The 25,050-nt window shown below is 33.7% G+C and overlaps 1 protein-coding gene across 9 annotated transcripts in view; it reads right to left on the reverse strand.

Annotated features, from left to right (window-relative positions):
• Nucleotides 1–25,050, reverse strand: part of KIAA1109 (KIAA1109 ortholog) — a 196,994-nt gene that overhangs the window by 45,625 nt on the left and 126,319 nt on the right. For all 9 annotated transcript variants that reach the window (XM_043487162.1, XM_043487171.1, XM_043487179.1 and 6 more), the window contains 9 exons: nt 23,185–23,391; nt 21,229–21,467; nt 14,917–15,161; nt 12,693–12,798; nt 8,740–8,837; nt 7,806–7,991; nt 5,959–6,127; nt 4,196–4,407; nt 2,917–3,115 (listed from right to left, as the gene is read on the reverse strand). In XM_043487162.1, coding sequence (XP_043343097.1) covers nt 2,917–3,115; nt 4,196–4,407; nt 5,959–6,127; nt 7,806–7,991; nt 8,740–8,837; nt 12,693–12,798; nt 14,917–15,161; nt 21,229–21,467; nt 23,185–23,391 — 1,661 coding nt within the window. The remainder of the gene's footprint in view (nt 1–2,916; nt 3,116–4,195; nt 4,408–5,958; nt 6,128–7,805; nt 7,992–8,739; nt 8,838–12,692; nt 12,799–14,916; nt 15,162–21,228; nt 21,468–23,184; nt 23,392–25,050) is intronic.

Raw genomic sequence — 25,050 nt, forward strand, 5'->3', positions numbered from 1 at the left:
CCTGTCTTTTACTTTGACAAGGACCTTTTTATGAGAATTAAAAAAAAAAAAGACTTACTGCCATGATGTCAGTCTCATAAGATCAGTGTCCTGAGTTCATTGACTTATCCTCAGAATACATGTGACTTTAACTTTGAAGCATTTTCTACTACTTATCTTTAATCAGATAACTTTAGCTTTTTTTTAGAGGTTAATTAAATCAACAGTTTTAAAAGTAGAGACATACCATCCTTGAAACAACTTTTAAAGAAATAAAGCCTAAATTGTTTAATAGACTCTCCCCAAATACAGTATTTCTACAACTCACATTGCCTAATTCACCTTTAATGTCATAGTTATAAAAAAGAACAAAATAGGAAAAAAACCTAAACAACCCTTGCAAATCTAAACATGCTAGAATGAAAGCAAAATCCTTTGAAATTGGAGAAATATAACTAAGGCTAGTAAATTAAAAAAGGGTAGAAAACATTAAGGACTTCCAATCCAAAGGAATGGTAGAGAATATTTAAAAGTTAAAAAAAAAGATTATATAAATTCATAGAATACAGAGCCATGGTGTATTAGTAAGGAATATTAAAATTCTTAGGATTAGATCTGAATCCTCAAAGTGAGAAGCAGGAAACCAACTGGGCTCTTTCCCATTGCACTTGTCATCTGAATTGGACCAACCAGAATCCAGGAAGCAGTTTTCCTGCTGTGATAACCAAATGCTGTTACCCAGGTGTTAGCACAAAGACTAGAATTCTTCAAACTTCTAGTAGTTTAGCTTCTCTAAGTACGTGTTAATAAAAAAAGTCTAATCGTTATTTATTTAAATGGTCCATGGAACACTTCTACAGATTGTGTTTTCTAATTTTAACTGCATTTCCTCCAAATATCATTACTGAGAGAAGAAAATACAGTGGGTCACCTTTTTTCTAGGGCATGACTTTTAAATGATCTTTGAAAAAAATTCCTAACACACAATCCTACTTCTTATTTCTCTGCCCTAAACTCGACTCTTTAAAAAAAACATTATCAGTTACATGCAAGTATACTTATTACTAATAAAAACTACAAAATAGTAAACTACTTGGCAAATTTGCAATTTGGAATTCTTTTTTATCAACAAAACAACTACTCTACTCACCTCCTTTGCCATCCTCCCAAGACACCCAACAATAAGCACGTTACAAATACAAGTCATTTGATAACCTCCAAAACTCAAAATAAATTATGATTTTCACAATTATTATAGCATGTTAGTGTTCTACTTTGTTGGTAATAATGTCCACTGAAGTGCTAAGTTGTTGTTTATATTAATATGTTTTTGATTTTGAGTCAGACGTATATTTCTTATGCATTTCCCCTTTGTTTAAACTGTTAAGGAAACAGTATTCTTCCTTTGCTTCCAAATATATTTTATCCAATATGACTACAATGATGACAAAATATCACCTTAATAAAAATCAATAGGTTTAAATTTATTTTAAGGAGAAAAAAATCACACAAACAAAAGACAGTTATGGTGACTTTTTAAAACATATATGTAACCACCATGTAAAATGATTATTTGTAAAGGTCACTAATGAAGGCTATTTTTGGTCTTTTGGGTATTAAGCATGAGTACTTTGATAGCAAGTCTTCTTAATAACCTGAAGTATTTCAAAGACATTCTAGTATTTTACCTATTAATTACTTAAATGCAAAGCATTCAAAACCAGGAATTTCACCTAAAATTTTACCGAAATTAAATACCAAAACTTTTTTTTTGATATGAAAACACTGGAAAGTCTTCCAAATACCTAAAGAAAACCCACAACTGGAGGAATTTTCTTCCAATGGAGAGAGGGGAAAATTGCTAAATAATAGCATATAATCTTTTGGAAAGTAAGTATTAATTTTGGTCTACAGATTAACTGAGGGATTTTAATTCACAACCTTTAATTCTCAAGTATAACTTTTCATTGTAAGATTAATGATACTTTATCAAATCTGCTATAATGTTTAAAATATTAAAATAAAAATAAACCCCTGTATCTTCAAAATAGCATATTAAACACAGCTTCAGTTATTCCCAACCTTGAGCATTATGGAATCAGAGGAATTCACCCAAATTATACTCTGTATACTACGTATTTGGAAGCGTGGATTTACTTATGGTTCAAGTTCCTGGTTATCCTGTATTATGATATAGAATGAACTGGATCTTATACATATATCACTTTCTTTCAATATTCCCACAGAATAAAGATACTTTACTGTCAGGGGACGTTCAACTTTAAGGGATCCAATATGTTTTCTCCCTTTGTGTGCAGTTTCTCAAGGACTCTCTGTTCCTTATCAGTTCCTGGAAAACAGGAACGAGCAGAGCTGCACGCAGTTCTTAGGACTGAGATCATGGGAAAGAGCACCTGCTTGGATTCCCTTCAGTGACTCCCTTCAGTGACCTTTTACTCAAAGGACTATCCATTTTGTTGCAACTAGTGGAATTTCATTCTTTTTAATGGCTGAATAATCATTTTTTTTTTAATTGAAGATATATAAGCATGTGTTTCTGCAAATAAAGCACCCTTGTTTCACTCGAGACTTGAGTCCCCTGCATCCTTCTTCTCGTCAACTCCAGTCCCCAGGTACCGGTCTACGAAGACCGTGACACTTTACGTGGTCATTCATAAATCAATTACAGGAAAAATCAGGGGGTGAGCAAATGCTACACCATCAATAAGAATATCAGGTTGGTTTACTTACCCAAACTACTGAAAGCTGCAGTTTTTCACAAATATGTTCTGGTATCTTTAATTAGAAGTAGTCTTTATTTCACAAAGTCTCATAAAATTCCTACATGTGAACATCCTTTAGTTTTACTAAGGAAGATGGGATTATTTTTAATTTTTAAAAATTATAAAGCTCATACAGAAAATAAGAGACACTCACAGGCATTCATCACTAGGTCCCCACGAATTTCTGGTTTCCAGTCATCCCATGATGTCTCAAAGCCATCAGCAAAACGGATACAAAAGTTTTTGAAATGCCCTTTACTGACTAGAGATTCTGAAGAACAAGCAGTGATGAGAGTACTTTCAATGGTCAGTACTAAGGCAGAACCAGTGTCAAGGTCTCCAGTGTGATTAGACTGCAAAATACATTAATGAGACAAAAGGTGACAATGTTTAAAGTTTGGAAATCTAGGATTTAGAAGACCCAACATATAGAAAGAGTCAACCCTAGAGAGCTTTGTTAAAAAGCAGCTTAGAAAGATGCTACTTTAAAACATTAAACTGCCCATGTGATATGCACTTGCCATTTAGTTTTTTAAAAACTAAACGTGTAAAAGGCTGATTATCTATTTTTTAAAATCTCAAGTCTCTGCTTTAGTTGTGGGGAACATCTTCATTTTGACAACCATCCCTGCTGTGTATAGCCTTCCCGAGCTCTGTCCAACATGCTGTATTATCATTTTTCAACTCCTGAAGCACAAACATAACACATACTGCCAATCCTCAACCCAGAATTTTCTTAACACTTTCCTGTCAGACAATAACTAGAAGGTAAATTCATTCAACAACTGGTTACAGGTTAAGGTAAATTATAACAATAAAACACAGACCTCTGTATTTGTTATAATCGTAACTTCTTAGCATAATAGGGGTTCACAGCTTTTTCTCTTTTACAAATGAGCATGCAAACATGCATTCCCGAGAACTGTTCTTAAACCACAAAGAGTATTTCTGCTTTATCTAGTACACATAACTTGGAAGTTTGTTACCATTAAATATTACAGTTTAAAAGACTTTGGAATTTCCCTACCCTGTTTTAGATGAATTTATTAAATATTATATCATATTCTTAAATATGCCATGTTTCTATTTTGTCAACAAGTATATGCCAAAGATGTCTTTGCTAAATATAAAGTAAAAATATTTTAAAACTAAGCTGCATATTTTCCAAGGTAAAAATGAAGATTTATTAGATGGGTGTCAATCTCATTACTGTTATGAGGCACATCAGAATGAGTCAGAGAAAAGTTCATGAGATCCACATTTAATACTCTGTGGATGAATAATGTTGGAAGGAGTTCAATCTTACTATTTATTAAACTCAAGTTATAAACTGTTATCCTGGAAATATTTATTGTTATACTCTGTACACACAAAAAAATGGTTAGTAGAAATGTTTGGTTCTAAATTTTGGACTATGATTCTCTTTTTAATACCTGTGCAGTATTCGTGATAGGCAGGCAAATTCCCAGGTCATTCACAGTGAGCTGCAGGAAGAGAGTCCCAAATGCCTGGGCTGACGTTTGCTGGATACCAGGCAGCATATCTACCACTTCCTTCGTAGCCATATGAATATCTTTATGTAAAGCCATTCGTTGTTCATTCCAGTTGTCATATGCAGCCTTATAATTCAGCCAAAACAGCACAGCTTTTGATAATTAAGACAGGGCAAAGGAAGTATTAAAATCAAAGCTGTAAATCTACATGGCAAGTAAAACTGTTGATTAATAAAAATTAGCCTGTTGATTAATAAATATTAGCCCCAGGAAATTATAGCATTAGAATTAGAAAGAATCTAAGAGGACATAGTCAACCAGACAAATGAAAAAAGTAGAAAGCAGGAAACTGCAAAATGGCAAAACACAGAAGATAATTCAGGTCTAGTCACTCATTTAATGAATTACTTGTGGAATGCCTACTATATGCTAAGCATTGGGACGGGATCACAAAGGAAAACACATATGGTCCCTGACCGTACAAAGCTTTCTGTTACAACTGTTAAAAATTCTTGAAGAGGTATGTAGTACTAGAAGCATACATTTTAAAAGTGTGATTTAGAGAGAGGAGTAAAAAACATTTGAGTTTGTAATAAGAATGAAATCTTTAGGTAAATAAACCATCATTTAATGCTATATATAGAGGGGGAGTCTTAAGAGAAGATAAAGATGAAGAGGTCAGAGAAGCAGAAGGAAAAGCAAGAGTTATGGCATGGATACAAGAGTAGAAAGTACTTTTAAGGAACCACTGGAAGCTGACCAGAGGATGGTAAGATGAGAAATGAAAAAAAAAGTGTACCAGATTTAGAAAAACAAAATGTTAGAGATAGTTTTCTAACAAACTGATCTTATCAACAGCCAATGCCCATCACCAATTTATTTTATGGCTTCATAAATGGTTCTTTATTACTTCTAAAATAACAATTACTATTTGCCCAAGAGACATTAATTAGATCCTATCATTTAGCCTTATTTCTCATCATTTTCCTTCATGAAAGTTGCTGCTATATTTTCTCGGGCCCCTGTGCTGATATATATTTATATATGTATATTCCTTTTCTTTTTCACCTGGCAAATATTTATTTAGTTCCTAACTACAGAGGTAAAATAGGACATTTCCTATCACCCAAGTAAACTCCTAACTCCAAGTTGAACCTAAAAAAGTAGTTTCTTCTCTGAGAAGCACAGAGAAAGTTAGAGAACTCCCTAATATATCAGAAGAAAAAAAAAGTATGTGTGTATATATATACATATACATATATGTATATATATATCTCAACTCTGCAGTCTACTTTGCTCTCTTTCCACTGAACTGAGAGCTCCTTGAGGGCAGAGTTCCTGTTTTCCGTGTTTATATTCCACTTCTATATAGTGAACAATAAATGTTTATAGAATAATTGAATAAAGACAGTGCCAAGAAGAATGGGTGCAATAGTTACCCAAACCAAAAAACTTAGCATTAAAATTAAAATTCTGAATCAGACATTCCTATAGATTCATGTAAAAAGCAAGGAACTTTAAAAAGTAAAGTAACTTCAAAAACTGATGAGAATACACAAGAAACTTTTTTTGGATGCTCACATTTCAAATTTCAGAGACATTTACTGTCAAGCATTTACGCTGGTAAACTACAGATGACTTTCTCTAGTATTACCAAAACATTTCTAAATCTGACAATGTAGTATTGATAGATTTCATCTTACCTCTATCAAAGGCCACAGGCTGTGCATAAACAATTGGTCGATTCAAGGTAATAAGCACAGCTTCCCTATCTGAAGAACCACTGATTTCTTCTCGCAGGGCATTTCTTAATCCAATTCTAGTTTTAAAATAGGCAACTTGATGAAAATCAGAACCAGCTTCCTCATAAACCTAAGATAAAATGAAAAGCTCAATAAAATCAAATAACGAAAATGTTTTAAATGTTTTAATTTTAAAAATTAAAAGTTTTAACACCATTAATGGTGAAAGTGAAAGCCCTCAGTTGTGTCCAACTCTGCAACCCATGAACTATACAGTCCATGGAATTCTCCAGGCCAGAATGCTGGAGTGGGTAGCCTTTCCCTTCTCCAGGGGATCTTCCCAACCCAGGGATCGAACCCAGGTCTCCCACATTGCAGGCGGATTCTTTACCAGCTGAGCCACAAGGGAAGCCCAAGAATACTGGAGTGGGTACCTATCCCTTCTCCAGGGGATCTTCCTGACCCAGGAATTGAATTGCGGTCTCCTGCATTGCAGGCAGACTCTTTACCAACTGAGCTATCAGGGAAGCTGGTATTGTTCACCAAAAGAACTACAGTACACTTTTATTCATTTCATTTGTTAATGATAAATTCCTGATACTCTATACCATAACATTTGAAATTAATATACAATATGAATGGGTATGTAAGAAATAAACAGAAGTGATACATAAAATTTGTACAACAGCTAGGATTAGGTTCATATCCTCAATGGCAAGATAATTAGATCTCTCAAACTGTGCTTCTATTAGAAAAAATTAGTTTTTCTAGAGATGACATGAAAATTTTGTTCATTTATTCCTCAACATAATCTTTAATATAGCCATTCAACTTTAAAAGTGTGATTGGTATTCTTTTAATCAGTTCTTCAAAGAAAAGAAGGAAAATGATTAAAAATCTACCTAATTTTTAGCAAAACAGAAATTCCCTCATGAGCTATGAAAGCTGTTTTTATAAAACAGAATCCGATTTACTACTCTGTGTGTGTGTGTGTGTGTGTATGTTTAACTTTACATGTTTAACATTATGGCACGCAAAATTTGCCATTATTCAAACAGGAGCTTAGTCGCTCATTCATGTTTGACTCTTTGTGACCCCATGGACTGTAGGCTGCCAGGCTCCTCTGTCCATGGGGATTTTCCAGGCACGAATACTGGAGTGGGTTGCCATGCCCTCCTCCAGGGGATATTCCCAACCCCAGGATCAAACCCAGGTTTCCTACATTGCAGGCAGGTTCTTTACCATCTGAGCCACGAGGGAAGCCCAGTAACATTTTACAGATTGACTAATGTTAATACAGTGGGCTTCCTAGGTGGCACTAGTGGTAAAGAACCTGCCTGGCAAATGCAGGTAATGCAGATTCAATCCCTGGGTCGGGAAGATCCCTGGAGAAAGCCACGGCAACCCACTCCAATATTCCTGTCTGGAGAATCCCATAGACAGAGGAGCCTGGTGGGCCACACTCCATAGGGTCACACAGAGTTGGACGTGATTGAAGCTACTTAGCACGCATGCAGTGTTAATACAGAGTGTTAACAAAATCAAGAGAAATTATAAGTATTCATGCAGATACTAGATTAAATTTCATGTGATTGTATTTGCCAGAACAATATACTGCCAAAATACTCAAATTAAATGCCAGATAAAATTATAAGGGCCTTCTTTAATGAATTTTCATTAGAATTTACAATCAAATTTTCAGAACTTAAACTAAATACTTTGTAAAGTATAATAATACTTAAAGTAGTTCAAAATGTTTTGCAGGGTTTCAAAGTCACAGTTTTAATATCAACATATTCAGCACTCACCTGATGTTTGACAATCTGTCCTAAAGCCAGATTTAAATCCACTTGGCATTTACCAAACAGTTTCAGATAGCTGCTACTTCCTGGTGAAGCTTTGGTTTGAAGTCTGTTTGAAAGTTCCAGTTCAATCAACCCAGTTTCAAATCTTACAGCTCTCATTGAGGGAGTTGTGGCCGTTACCTGAATACCCTAGTAGTTTATATATGTTTGGAGGAAAAAAAGAATCTTAAATCAACAATACACACCCATTCAAATGAAATCTTTCAGTATGTGATAAATAAAATACCATGTTCTAAAATATCTTGGATATCTATTGAACTGATAAAACTGGCAACATCCTTTAATTTCTCAAGTCAGTAGGAACTTTTTTAGCTATTAAATTACATTTCAGTATTTTGTATTCAAAATACAGACTCTTCATGGGTTAAATACATTAATTACAAGTAACTATTTGGTATGAATAATTTTTATTTTTAAGAACACTAATATCTTAAATATTAGAAGCAATAAGATTTACATTAAGGTATAATTTTAATTGGACAAGTGTACAAAACATTTCTTACAGAGTAATTTATAATAGCAATAATTAGAAAAAATCAAAATGTTCATTAGAAGGAAGTACTTAAATTGTTAGAACTTTATAATATATAGCACAGCAGTGTAAGAAGATAAAGCAGATCTAAATGTTCTGAAGTGGAAAGGTATTCAAATTTTTTAAAAATGCAGAAATATATATATATATTTAAATACAAACAGGAAAAGTCCTAAAGGATATTCAATTATTAAAGCTTCTTATCTGAGTGGATAGGGTTATATTTAATACTTCAATTTTATTTTCTGATTGGCATATTCATGTATCATATGAGTTTTCTATAAGTATACATTAAGTGGAAAAATACTTCTTAAGGAATCATTATTATATTATTATTTATGTTACCTTAAACTGCAAGTTCAAAGAATAAAGTAGAATTTTAGGCTTCTCTCCATCCGCTGTTCCATCATGTTCATTCCAAAGAGGAATAGGCTGCTCCCCGCCTAAAAGAGGTTAACTAATTAAATAATTGAAGGTCTGAGGCAATTTCTTCAAAAGGAATAGAGTAATTATGTTATGTGTTTAAACACACACACAATATTCTCTTTTTACTGATCATTAACTGAATCTTTAACAGGGAACTCTAGCCATGCCACATTTCACTTAGTAAGATATAAGGCAGGGATAGTACTACATATATAGAAAATTAAGAACTTTTTATATGGCCTAAATTAAAACATTATACATATAAGTATACCAAACATGATTATACATCTCAGAAAATATATTTGAAGGAAAAAGTACAATGAAAAAATTTCTTCAATCAAAAATATGACCTTGGTTATTTATTTCTACATGTTCTATAAACAAAAAAGAATGAAAGAAAAACTAAATGTGGAGCAATGAAAAATAAGATAACAGATTTTAATAACAAAGAGTGTGATAATAAGTTTGGCCTATACATTAAAAAAAAAATGGAGGTAGAGGACCCTGGGGATAAAGTTCCTATTAATAAACCACTTGTTGCTTAGGCTATGTGGTATTCAGGAAAGAAAGTTCCAACATTCTGAAATCCAACCTCTACTTCCACTTTTTTTTGTCTTACTGTAAAAGCTTTTCTGCATGTTTATCTTTCAAACATTCTATCTCAAAATGATTCCTCTATGTGTATTGAATTTAGCATCATCCAAGGGAGCAAATGTAAGTGAGATGGGAAGTTTCTTCCCAGTAGGTAATAAATTAATGTAATTCATCACATCAACAGGCTAAAGCATAAAAGTCACATGATCATATTAAGAGATGCAGAAAAAGCATTTGACAAAATTCAAAACCTACTGATAAAACTTTCAGTAAACTAAAACAGAGCAGAACTTCCTCAATTTGATAGAGAATATCTACAAAAAAAATCTTCAGCTAAAACCATGCTAATTGGTGAAAAGCTTTCCGTTTTCCCACTATGATAATGTACAAAGCAAGCATAGCCCCTCTTACCAATCCTTTTCAACATCATACAAGAAGTCCTAGCTAATGCAATATGACAAGAAAAGGAAATAAAAGATATACAAATTGGGAAGGAAGAAATAAAACTGTCTTTGTTCACAAATGACTTGATCATCTATGTAGAAGTTCCTGGAACCAATAAGTGAGTATAGCAAGGTCACAGGATACAAAGTTTAATAATATATAAACATCAATCACTTTCCTATACAGCAGCAATAAACAGTGGAATGTGAAATTTAAAACCCAATACCATTTACATTTCCACAAAAATTAAAATGCTTAGGTATTACTATAAATTAACAACATATACACAAGATGTACATGAGAAAAACTACAAAACTCTGATAAAAGATAGACATCAGTTCTCAACTTGATCTCTAAATTCAATGCAATCCAAATCTAAATCCTACCAACTTATTTTGTGGATATCAACAAACTCATTCTAAGGTGTATGTGAAGAGACAAAATACCCAGAATACCCAATAAAATATTTAAATAGAAGGACTAACCAGAAAGCTGAATATCTTTTACATAGTTTCAAAAAATTTTAATTTAAAAGACAAGCTCTGCCTCTTACAAAATGTACTACACAATCCTTTTAGTTTATAGAAATATCAGAGACACTATTAAGTCACATTAACTCTACAGTTTTCTACCTTGTTATGAATTAAACATATACCTGATCTAATTGTAAAAATGGTAACCTTATTTCATATATATAAAAATATATTACTAATACATTACAAATACATTACATACATAGGGCTGTACATAATGAAAGATAGATCTGCTCTCTTTACTAGGTCAGTGCTTACCTACAGCTTTCTGAAACCCAGGCAGTCTATGTACAATTAAGATTCTAAGAACTGATTCTTCAAAAAAGAATTTTCCTAACAAACTTGATGATGGTTGTGAACATGAGTATGCCTATGCAACAGAAAATATCCTAAAGCTAAATGTAACATAAAGGGAAAGCATGAGGAAAAAGTTTTAAAAATAAATAAGGAAAATAATCATGAGGATTATGGGAGAGTAGGGAAGCAATACAGATATTAGAATACTAAGAAATTGGGCTACAAGGATTCAAAGCATTCCTTCTCAATAATCTGTTACATTCTCTGGTTTTGAGAAAGATAAGGGAACATCTGTGTTCCATGAGGCCCTGGACCAGCTGGATGATATGTGACTTATGTTTCAGCTATTTTCCTAGGAGTCATGCTGTCTCTACAGTCAGGAAGGAATGGTTCAGGGAGCAGATATAGCCACTAAATGACATTGGCATCATTTCTGAGCTTTTTATTTTTCAGTGATTGGCAAGTCTTCATGGGTGGAACATTAATTTCCAGTTTTCTTTTCCAGTTCATTATTCATAGACCTACTTTTCTTATAAATCCTAGCAATGTAATTCAAAGGTTAAGAAAAGCCTTTCTCTTTCATCAACACCAGTTTAAGTACGGCTTACAGTACCATACTAATACCAGGAACTCTACACTTGTACTGTAAGAGATACAAGATTAGTTACTAGAAGGGTTTGTTTTTTTAATTACACATATTTAGCAATAGCAGTCTTGAAAAAGTCTTAATTTGTACAGACAGTGTTCTAATGTGACTTTAACCAGGTAAATGGGCCACATCAAAACTTCTGTATATCTCCAAGAAGAGACACCTTCAGTGGCAGAAAGGGCTTCTGCTATATATTCATCCCTTCCTAAACGGTTTGTATTCAACCATTTTCAGAAAAATTCCAAGACTCCCAGTTGATTTAATTGTTCTACTTCACTTGTAAGTTTCTATACTTCTGTTAGGCCTCGTCAATGTGACCATCAAGTAGCTTCCTAACCTCAGACACAACCAGAACCAACCGAGGAGAACCAGGAAAATCTCTTGCACACACAGCTGCTATACATAATTCAATTTCCTAATCCATGTTCTGTCCTCCTTCAAAGCCTTATCAAATACTGGCCCATAAGCTCTGCCTTAATCTTCTCTTCTTTCTTGCCAAATGAGACTTCAGTTGTGAAGTTTTGAATATGACATCCTCTGTGTGAAGCCTTTTCTGATTCCTTAGAATACGTTAGTTTTTCCTTTGACATAGACACAGCACCCTCTTCTTGTCATTCAGAGAACTCATCACAATTATAATTGAATAGATACTTAATAAATTTGTAAAATGAATTAATTTATTCATCAACAATGGAGGAATCCCCTCTTGATGCCATTTTATTGGTGAAGCTTAACTATTATTTTAACACGATTATTTATATTCACTTTGGAAATATTCAGCCTCAAGAACTGTTATAAAGTCAACTTGTTTTCCACCCTAATTCCTCTTAATACTCTATCTTGTGAATTAAAAAATCAAATAAACATTTTTAAATAAGACATATATTTCCTGTTAAAATGTAAAGTAGGGATTAAGAAGGTTACTTGTAATCTACTCTTGAGAAACAGCAAAAATATAATAAAGGTTGCTACAGACAATTTACCATGTAACCAGCATATAGTTACCATCTGATATAGAGTAAAATCAAAATCTTAACACTGATCTAAATTCTGTCCACAATGATTAAGATTAGTTAATTAATAGACACACACTAAGCTGTTTTTTTTTTTTTTGGATGGGAAGCATAAGGGATTTGTGTAGTTTATAGTAAATAAATTGTAAATGTATATATTACACATAAAAAAAGTAATAAGCAGGAGCATCTGTAGGTGAGAAATCCATTAAAGGAACACAGAGTTGTTAGGGAGTTAACAATTTTATCTAAATGACAAAATCAATACTTATACCACTGGTACGTGGACCATCCTATAGGCAGTGAGAATGTTCTATATTGTAAGGTAGCAGATCATCTTACCAGAAACTTTTTGTATTACTTCATTAACTTCCTTCATGAATACTTTCTGTACAAATACCAGGTGATTTAGAAGATCAGTTGTAAGATTATGTTCAAAGGAACCAACCTGCCAAACAAAATCAGAATATTAGATTAACATATTGACTATATTAGTCTTAAATACATCTCACATAAGTCATCCCAAACTCTGAGGAAGAACAATTACTTACATGATACTTGAAATTAATATACTGAAGGAGGGTCAAAATATTCAGATTCCTTAATACTCTACTGGCCTGACATTGTTAGATACCGTTTCCCCTTTTTTTTAAAAAAAATAACAGTAGCCAATGAGGTAAGAGAAATCTTTTGAAAATGAATGAAAATTATACTTTATGTAACCTAATTTCAATACTGATTATGTGGAGTAATATTTATTTTTAATGACCACTGTTTTAGTGTTAGAACAATGGACCAGTATAAGTGAAAGTAAATGTTTTTACTCATTCAAATATTTATTGACCATCTACTCTGTGTATTGCATTAGATGTTAAGAATACAACTGTGAATAAAAACAACAAAATTACGGTTCTCATGAAACATATTAGCTTACATGAAGCTGAATTAGCAAATCAGATATACTAAACTCAGCTTTACTATTAATACATGTCCTATGATTAGTATAAAGAATTTCTGACAACAATGAACTAACAGATTAAATAGAAAGCAGGCCTTAGTTGGATTTGAGTTTATTTATAATGAATCGAAGCATCTTTATGAGTATGGCAAAAGCTTCAACATTTGTCACTTTGATAGTGTTCCTATGTTGATCAAAAGTTAAGTGCAAAATACATGTAAGCAGTCTTAAATGAGAAGTCACATAAAGTCTAAGTTGCACTGGGTACTTTCATTGTGGATAGAGTAGTATCAAATGGGAAAAGATGATTTTCACATGTGTCTATTTCAGGCCACAGTAAAATGGGCAACTCTCACAGAGATGCAACTTTAGACTCTTTCAAATGCTTATAATTTAACTGCATTCTCAGTATATTTAGGATGGTGTTCTGCCCCAATTATAAACTTTATATCTTTATAATAGCTAATATTGGTAAGGAATTATGCAATATAATGGTTGGATTTCCTTTATTTTCTTTCAAATGAAATATTAATAATAGTATTGCTAAACTAGAGTTTGGGACACTTATTTTTCAGAAGTAGAAAGCACAAATGAAATAGGCTTTATAATCTACTTTTTACTAAGTAAATATTAGACTTCTAGCATGTTGTACATGAGAGGTTCTAGGACAAGCAAAGTCTAAAGAAGGGAAACCAGACTTAACCATATCCTACAAGCTATAATATTTCTAGAAAGAAGCCAAAGAGCATTCTTATAGATGCTTCAGATTCTAGAGAATAAAATTTATAAAACAAATAATTGTCAAATTGATTTCTGAAAAGGTTGCAGTTTTTTCTAACGAAGTAAGCTGAGGGACAAGTATGCCTTTGACTCAAGCATCTCTCAATTGATAGCTGGGGGGCTTAGGGAAAGTCATTTAATCTCTTTAAATTCAATTATCTACTGTAACAAATTAGGACAGTAACAACTGACCTGCTTACCACGAATCAAATGAAAAACATACCCAAATGCTTTTTAAACTTGTGATAATTGTACAGTATATAAAGGGAAAAAATAATGATGGAATCAGGTATGCTGTTTTCAACTTGCCCTAGTGCAAAAATTAGTCTGTGAATGTGCTTATAATTATTTTCTCTCTCTGTGTGACCTTTATATTGTTAATAAGTATGTATACCTAGATGAATCATGTAATCACCCTAAAGGTTCAGTTTCTCTACTTATAAATGAGAATAAAATATCCATCTCAAAGGACTGATTTAAGAACTGTACAAGTCAGTGGCACATGCAGCACCTGACAAATGTTAAATACTATTAGCTTTTTTATAATCAAAAGAATAATGAAAATATGGCAGAGAGGCATGTGAAAACCAATACAATAAATATGAACCCAAAGATGACTAAAACAAGAAAAAAATGTTTAACTAAAACTATAAGGAGAGAGACACCTATACACACACACACACTCCCACCAGACACAGTACAAAATTCTGTAGGAATAAATGATTTGATGATTTCTCTCAAAAATTTGGATCACTACATATTTTGGTACACCTAAAGCCCGAAGGCTCCTAAATTACAAAGAATATGACAATTTAAAAGTGAACTTACTTCTGCCACACAACGTAGATAATTTCCCTGTAAATAGTACCCTTGTTTAGAAGGCAGTTCATCTATACTCCACACTTGATCTGAGTAACTATCATGCTCTTCCATTATATATTTCCCTGACATAGTAACTGGAGGAAGGTTAAGACTGGCAGAAGGAGGAATGGTTGACATATCTGTGGCAGAAACTTTTGAAGTGAAACGCAATCTGTGGTTTGGCAGCTCAAATGTAAACCTGGTCTGTGCACCTGTAAGAAAAAAAGAGAAATTATTTTTGTTGTTCAGGTGCTCATTCACTCATTTCATTACTTACTTATGTCCAATGCATATGAAAAAAAGTATGCATTTCCCAAAACCTATGTTTAAAGATATGAGAAGGATACTTTAAATTTGCTTACAAAATTTTCCTGTCTTTAAACATATGTAGCCCCAATACTTTGGCCACCTGAAAAAAGCTGACTCACTGGAAAAGATCCTAATGCTGGGAAAGAAGCAAAATGCTGAAGCAAAAGGAGAAGGGGGCAGCAGAGGATGAGATGGTTAGATAACATCACCAACTCAATGGACACGAATCTGATCAAACCTTGGGAAATAGTGAAGAACAGGGGAGCCTGGCATCACAAAGAATCAGACATGACTTAGTAACTGAATAACAAATGGTTACTATAAACAGTCAGCCAGTATTATTAAGCCAGCAACTATCACTTATTAAGCCTAAAAGGTGTGCAGCACTGGTGCTAGAGAAACACTTAAAAATGTTTTTTATTTCACAGAAGGTAGAAAAGAAACTGCCCCTTATTACAAGAGTTAAAACAAGAGAAATTCACTAAGTGCAAAAACAAAACAAAAAAACAGAAAACACTAATCCACACAATGTTTTCTTCACAGAGAACAGTTAGCAGTTGATAACTTGCCTCCTGATCCCGACTTGGTATGGAACGGGACAGTGAAACTGTCAAATCAATTAAATTATACTCACTGAAAACATTCATCAAGTATAAAATTATATAATTGCATGTATCTTTGACTTTAACAATAATTAATAATGGCACCATATTCCAAATAAGGATGTGGTATGAGTTGTAGTTTACTGCTGGTTCTAAACACTTAAATCAACAATTTGGCATGTAGTTGTTCAATTATAAATATACAACCTGTACCATTATTCAGGCCAAATTTCCCCAATTCCTTATGAGGGAATTAAAGAGTAGCAGAAACTTTATTAAAATCAAGATCTGTGGCCAGGAATAAATACATACACATACACACACTACACACACGCACACAGACACACACATATAAATAAATACATTTATTCACAAATCCTTATTGCCAAATTCAGACTTAAATTGAAGAAAGTAAGGGAAAATCAGTAGACCATTCGGGTATGACCTATATCAAATCCCGTACACACAGCTGAAGTGACAAATGGATTCAAGGGATTAGATCTGATAGACAAAATGCCTGAAGAACTATGGACCGAGGTTTGTGACACTGTACAGGAGGCAGTGATCAAGACCATCCCCATGAAAAGGAAATGCAAAATGGCAAAATGGTTGTCTGAGGAGATCTTACAAATAGTGGAGAAAAGAAAAGATGCAATAGGCAAAGGAGAAAAGGAAAGATGTACCCATTTGAATGTAGAGTTCCAAAGAATAGCAAGGAGAGATAAGAAAGCCTTCCTCAGCAATCAATGCAAAGAAATAGAGGAAAACAACAGAATGGGAATGACTAGAAATCTCTTCAAGAAAATTAGAGATACCAAGGGAACATTTCATGCAAAGATGTACACAATAAAGGACAGAAATGGTATGAACCTAACAGAAGCAGAAGATTATTAAGAAGACGTGGCAAGAATACACAGAAAACTATACAAAAAAGATCTTCATGACCCAGATAACCACGATGGTATGATCACTCACCTAGACCCAGACATCCTGGAAATAAAAGTAAAGTGGGCCTTATGAAGCGTCACTGTAAGAACAAAACTAGTGGAGGTGATGGAATTCCAGTTGAGCTATTTCAATTCCTAAAAGATGATGCTGTGAAAGTGCTGCACTTAATATGCCAGCAAATTTCGAAAACTCAGCAGTGGCCACAGGACTGGAAAAGGTCAGTTTCATTCCAATGCCAAAGAATGTCCAAACTACTGCACAATTGCACTCATCTCACATGCTAGCAAAATAATGCTCAAAATTCTCCAAACCAGGCATCAACAGTACGTGAACCGTGAACTTCCAGATGTTCAAGCTGGTTTTAGAAAAGGCAGAGGAACCAGAGATCAGATTGCCAACATCCGTTGGATCATCAAAAAAGCAAGAGAGTTCCAAAAAAACATCTATTTCTGCTTTACTGACTATGCCAAAGCCTTTGACTGTGTGGATCACAACAAACTGTGGAAAATTCTTCAAGAGATGGGAATACCAGACCATCTGACCGGTTTCCTGAGAAATCTGTATGCAGGTCAAGAAGCAACAGTTAGAACCAGACATGGAACAACGGACTGGCTCCAAATCGAGAAAGGAGTACATCAAGGCTGTATACTGTCACTCTGGTTATTTACCTTATATGCAGAATACATCATGAGAAATGCTGGGCTGGATGAAGCACAGGCTGGAATCAAGACTGCCAGGAGAAGTATCAATAACCTCAGATATGCAGAAGACACCACCCTTACGGCAGAAAGTGAAGAAGAACTAAAGAGCTTCTTGATGAAAGTGAAACAGGAGAGTGAAAAAGTTGGCTTAAAGCTCAACATTCAGAAAACTAAGATCATGGCATCTGGTCCCACCACTTCATGGCAAATAGATGGGGAAACAATGGAAACAGTGGCAGACTTTATTTTTTTAGGCTCCAAAATCACTGCAGGTGGTGACTGCAGCCATGAAATTAAAAGATGCTTGTTCCTTGGAAGAAAAGCTAAGACCAACCTAGACAGCATATTAAAAAGCAGAGACATTACTTTGCCAACAAAGGTCTGTCTAGTCAAGGCTATGGTTTTTCCAGTGGTCATGTATGGATGTGACAGTTGGAATACAAAGAAAGCTGAGTGCCAAAGAATTGATGCTTTTGAACTGTGGTGTCAGAGAAGACTCTTGAGAGTCCCTTGGACTGCAAGGAGATCCAACCAGTCCATCCTAAAGGAAATCAGTCCTGAATATTCATTGGAAAGACTGATGCTGAAGCTGAAACTCCAATACTTTGGCCACCTGATGCATAGAACTGACTCATAGGAAAAGACCCTGATTCTGGGAAAGATTGAAGGCAGGAGGAGAAGGCATAGACAAAGGATGATATGGTTGGATGGCATCATCAACTCTATGGACATGAGTTTGAGTAAGCTCTGTGAGCTAGTGAGGGACATGGAGGCCTGATGTGCTGCAGTCCATGGGGTCACAAAGACTAAGCGACTGAACTGAACTGATTCACATATGTGTATATATGTTTTATAACTATTAATGTAATTTATAATGTTAATAGAATAGAGAAAAATATTTTAACAGATTGAAAAAAGTATCCAATAATAAGGATTCACAAATTATTCTTAGAAACTCAGCACACTAGGAATAAAAGTAAATTTTCTTAACCTGATAAAAACAACCCAACTAAAACAAATAGCAAAGATTATATTCACTGGTGAAATATTAATTCCCTTAAAAAATGGCAGTAAGACAAGGACGCACACAATATCCCTTATATTGAACACTGTAGTAGAGGCAAAATGAGATAAGAGAAATAAATAAAATGGCATTAAGACTGGAAAGGAAGACACAAAAGTAATGTTTGCAAATGTATAAACATTTACTTAGGAAATTTAAAGATTATTAGTAATAATAAAATAGTTTAACATAACTTCTGAGTTTAAAAGTAACATAAAATGATCAAGCTGATTTGTAAATACCACCAGTAGTTTAAAATGCCCTTTTATAAAATATACCACTTGTAATAACATCAATAACATAAGGTACCTAGATATCTAAAGTAAACAAAGATATCTTACAACAGATACATAAAACCCTTAGGCTGAAAAATTATAAACTTTACTGAAAAACACTGAAGAAGATCTAAATAAACAGAAAGACAGAAATATGAAGCAATAAGAAGGTTAAATACTGTATCAGTTGTCATTAATACCCTAAGTTCTACCCTAAGTAAGTCTACAGATTTAATTACATTTCTATAAAAATCCAAACAGGCTTTTTCAAGGAACTAGGCAAACTGACTCTAAAATGTATATAAAGAAGCAGATAAGCAAAAACTACCATGACAACCTCTAAAAAAGGAAAAGTCAGATATCAGTATGATACTGGTGCAAACAGGCCACTGAGGCATAACAGAGATCCCTGAACCAGACATCCATATACATAAACACTTAATAGATAACAAAGTTGAATTACCACTGAAAAAAAGGACAGAATAGTCAATACATGATGCCGAGATAACTGGTTATGCATATTACTCCATACCAAATTAAAGGAAAAAAATACTCAATTCGTTACAGATTAGGAACTTAAATACGAAAAGCAAAACTTGGTTTAATAGTAAATACAAGAGAATGTTTTCATGATCCTGGTAACAGAAGTATTTCAAGACACAAAAATACACAATAAAACAAGAAAATATTGGTAAATTCAATTAAGTTAAAATTGAAGAATATCTGTTGATCAAAAGACCGAAAAATGAAATAAGCTTCTGAGTGACAATATATGCTGAACATGTAACACTGAAGGTTTAATATACAAAATGTACAAGGAATTCCTGTAGCCAAGAAAAGTACAAATAATGCAATGGTAAAATGGGCAGAAAACAAACAAGTGCCTTCAACAGGTGTTCATATAAGAAAATATAAGCATTTCTTATGTGTGCTATGCTAAATCACTTCAGTCATGTCTGACTCTTGTGAGACCCTATGGACTAGCCCACCAGGCTCCTCTGTCAATCGGATTCTCCAGGCAAGAATAATGGAGTGGGCTGCCATGCCCTCCTCTAGGGGGTCTCCTGACCCAGGGATTGAATCTACATCCCTTATGTTTCCTGCAATGGCAGGAAGGTTCTTTACCACTAGCTCCACCTGGGAAGCTCCTAAGGATTTCTTAATCACATTTAAAACTTCAGCTCCATTAATAATTATAGAAACATAAATTAAAACCATGAGATACCACTTTACATTTACCAGACAAACAATAATTTTAAAGTCAGATAATACTGAGACAATACTGGCAAGAATGTGGATAGTGGAACTCTCATCCAATACTGGTGGACACAAGCATTACAGTAAATAGTTTTGCATTTCCTCATAAAACTGAAGATGTATTTACCCTACAACCTAGCTGTATCACTCCTAAGTAAATACCCTTGAGAAACTCTTGCACATGTGCATCAGAAGATGTGTTTGAGAATAAATGTAACAGCAAAAATGTAAAATGAGCCAAAAGTCCATCAAGAGCAGAATGGATATGTAAACTGTGATATAATCACTTAATGGACTATTATATTTCACTGAAAAATGAATGGACCAAAGAACATGAATGGAAAAATCTCAAATAAAATGTATAACAAAAAAATTCCCAGTTAAAAAATTCATTAGTGGGACTTCATATGAATAAAGTTTAAAACAGGCAACAACAACTTAGAATCACTTATGAGTCTATCAAGAAAAGCAAAAGAAATGGGTAACACAAAATTCATGATAGTAGTTATTTTGCAAAGCAATCATGGGGAATATTATCTGGCAGTAATAACATTTCCTGAAGGAGCCTTCAAAGTTCTGGTAATGTTTTAATTCTTAGAAAATGCAATGGGTTGGTGAGTTTATAGTTGTCTAAACTCTATGTATATAATCAGCACACTTACAAAAGCATGGGATACATTTCAGAAAAAAATACAACAGCAAAGTGCTTTTGGAGAGGATACATAAGCATCACAAAACCTTATAAAGTAGCTATTTTGAAGAAGTCAAATAACCTCCGATTAAAGCTAAACATACTCAGTGTGAAAATAAACCAAGTTATTCAGGTTATAGGAACCTAACAAATGTAAAAATGTGTTCAACTTAAGTTGGAAATGGTCTCTAAATAGTGGATAACTCCAAAGACTTCAAAGAGAACAGGGTCCATGATGGTCACTCAATGAAGTGTGTTGCTATTTTCACTTGACTGAATGAAACACACGATTAATGAAATTTAAAAGTGTTTTGATTAAAATTATTTAAATTTTCATATAAATCTATAAAACCAAATTTGCCTTTCACCAAAATATTACTAATACTCAAATCCACTCATAAATTTTAAGAATGAATTCAAATGTCAGTGTTACCTGTCATTCCGTGGCTTCTCATTCGTCCCATCTTGTATTCTGCTTTCAGAGATGGTAAAAGTGCTGCTCCAATGGCTATACCATCTAACATGGCGCTGAACTTAAGGACGATAGGCTTCTTCTCTAAACCTTCTGGTAGTTGAGGAAATTCATTTGTTTCGATAGGAGTTTGGTTAACACTTGTTGGGGTTTTTTCAGAAGGTAGGGGGGTTGCAATATCTTCTTTTACAGGCTGTGGGCTATAAAGCAAAAAGAAAGTTTAAAAGGTGAAAAACGGACACAAACAGAACAGCTACTAAGATTTAAATTGTATAAAAAATAAAAATTGTATAAAATTGGAATTCTCAATGAAAAATAGCAAAAATGAACTGTGAACACGTTTTCTTTCCAATACCAGATCATATTAAGTCTTCCTCAAACAACCACCGAAAAATGATGATCTGGAAAAGTAAACAAGAAGTAACAACAATATAAACTGGATGTTAAGGCTGCCCCAAGGTCATTCATATCATTAATGTGAAACCAGAAGTTTGTCTGATTCCAGATTCTATGACTTAACCATCATGCAATTCTGTTGATATAACAGTATTACTATTATTTGCCACTATTATCACTACCACTATGAATAATAATAACTAACATCAACAAAAACAAATAATAGTTATCTGAGTGCTTCCTAAGTGCCAGGTACTATTCTTAGCGCCTTCTGCATTTCATATCATTTATTCATCTAACAAAATCCTGTGAGTAGGTACTATTATCTTCATTTTACCAGTGAGGAAGCACAGCTATGAAGCTGTAAAATCAGTTTTGAATTCAGTCAGTCCGACTCTGGGCTTCCCTGGTGGCTCAGTGGCAAAGAACTCTCCTGTCAGTGCAGGAGATGTGAGTTCAATCCCTGGGTCGGGGAGATCCCCTGGAGAAGGAAATGGCAACCCACTCCAGTGCTCTTGCCTGGAAAATGCCATGGACAGAAGGACCCTGGCAGGCTACAGTTGTGTCTGCAAAGAATTGGACATGACTTAGGGACTGAGCACACAGGCAGTTTGACTCTAGAGTCATTTTTTTTCTAACTACTCCACTCTGTTTGCCAATATATTCTAATAAGAAAAAATTCCTTAGAGAATTTTATAACTAAGGCTCATATATACATTCTGGATTTAATATTCCAGTGGCAGGAAAAACATGTGAGTTATTACTACTTAATCAACTAGACATGAATTAATACTACATCAGAATTTAAAGATCAAGATAGAACAAACTGGAAAAAAAATCACTGCTTTAAGCCACCATCAAAAAACACACTAATGTCTTTCTGCCTTATAGACTAGGAAAAAAGGAAATGTAACAAGGCAAACTTTTACCTTTTACTTAAATTTTTATTAGTTATTCCTTAGTTACAGCTTTGGAGACCAGGAAAAGAGCTCAGCAGTACAAACCCTGGGTAAAGGTTACTCTGCAGAAGTCCCATTCACTGCCTTTTAAAACATGTAAATGACACTATCAAATCCTTCTTTGAACCACATACAAGAATTTCATATGAAGGACAGCACAAAACCATGCATGAGACATAAATGGCCCTGCAACTTTATAAATCTATGTAGTCACAAATTTCAATGAAATTAAAGGAAATAAAGATTGTTACAGTCCTAGAACTCTTCAGTTTGCCTTTTAGTAGTACCTCTTTATAATGTCCACTAATCCTTAGGCTCTCCTAAGCTTTACTGATACAATATGAAAGACTGACACTTGCATCTGTAACACACTACTTCAATAATACACACTACTTCAATATGATTCTTCCACAATCATGTTTAGCTACTTTTTACTCGCCCCACTATCCATAATAGTCACTACTCTAGATATAACCTCTGTCTTCCTCCAAACTACTGTTAACACAGGAAAAAATGATGTGAAATACTAAACAGAATCACAAAACTTGAATACATAACTTACGCTGTAGAAGGCTGTCTGATGAGATCTGAGATCTGCTTAGACAGTTGGTGAGAACTCCGAACCATCATGCTGTGCAGGGTGGCAGGGTGCTGGGGAATATTGATGCTGATAGCTCCTACTTTGAACACGGCGGCATTGTTAGTCTTCAGTCCCCTCTGGGCACTGTAGAGGGCTTGGGACTTGGCAATACTACATTTCACTACAGTTCTATTAATAGAGAAGGAGGATCATTAAAATATGGTCAAATAAAGAGAAATTTTGAAAATGTATTTTGAGAGCAAGACAAATGCATTTAAATCATTTATTGAAGTAAATAAGATTTTTCATGCATTTAAATCATACTGAATAAATAATATCTTCTAAAATTACTGACATATATTTTATTCTACTTGTATGGAATATTATTCTATTTCTTTAATAAAGAGGTGACAGAAGAATATATGTATGTGATTACATGGAAGGGAATGAACACTGACATATTACACATATACAACACAAAATTCCATTTTTATTTTTCCCCTTTCAGAACTCCATTTTTCTTCAACTTATTTCAGGCATCTCTACAACCACTAAGAAAATATAGACAGTGAACTTCAAAAGGAAGAAAAACACCATTATACCTCTTAAAATCTAATCAGTCAAAGAAATTAATCTTGTAATCACCTAATAAGTTAAAAGAAATTAATGAGAAAGATGAAATTCAACTTGCATTTTCCATTTTTTAAATTTTCAGTGAGTGGCAAAGAAATGATAGAAGTCCAATTCATGAAGAGTAACTACTACTTAGGTAAAAATTAGGAAGTTTTACTGGTACAGATATAAAATAGAAATTACTGGTACAGATATAAAACAGAAATAGTCTTTTTTGGTTTCTTGTCTTTTTCCTTCCAATACCTAGAACAATGCTTTGAACATGGCAGACACTCACTGAATTTTGTGAAATAAATGAGCAGAAAGAAGTACAGCAGAATGACTCAACACTACAACTGTGAGATTCCACAGAAAGCATGTTGTGAAAATCATGTATGTAAAAGTCAGGATGAGGCAGTCTTGACACATATGACAGAAAGATTCGTCAATGAACTACACCACTAAAGGCCCTGTAATAAAATGAAAGCTTAACATAAATGTTATCTTTCAAATGGGCAAAGGATGCTTGAGAACAGATTAAGCAAAACACACAAAGTGCAAATTTCATATTAACTACAGATCAGTTCACACACATTTATCTCTACTTAGGCTACAAAGGATTCATTGAGAATTTAATTATAGTCTCAAGGCTCTAAGCAATCAATGCATTCCATTTACCTTATATTAGAATAAATCTTGAGAAGCATAAGAGTAGTTCTATCAGAAGTTTTGATTATTTACAGATAGTGAAATCCAGGTAATATACTAACTCCAAAAATGATTACTACAGAACTATATCTGCCTTCTTCTTTAAACGAAACTACTTTCAAAGACTATCACTGATGAGAGAAAGGAAAAAAGTAATCTATGGAACTGTTCTAACCAGAATGATGGTAGATTCTAGAATGCTGACTAGTAACTGAATTTTGAATCTTATTCTAATAATAAAAAGATTCCATTTTAAAATAAATTTCAACATAAGCCAAAACACTTAGATGATGCTAAAATGCAAAGGACTTTATACTTGTGAATAGCATTCACTGCTTGAATAAAATAGGCATAAATTTTAAAAAAGCATAAATTTACAAAGAAGTCATCATGACAGTCAAGAAATTCTACACTTATTTTACTATTTTACTTTTATAATCTATAGAAGTCTCCTTTAATGTTACTTTTGATTATATTAGCCTATACACAACACTTGATTTTCAATTATACACCAAATGTTAGACTAGA

Source organism: Cervus canadensis, chromosome 1, assembly GCF_019320065.1.
Source record: "Cervus canadensis isolate Bull #8, Minnesota chromosome 1, ASM1932006v1, whole genome shotgun sequence".
In the NCBI taxonomy this organism is placed as follows: Eukaryota; Metazoa; Chordata; class Mammalia; order Artiodactyla; family Cervidae; genus Cervus; species Cervus canadensis.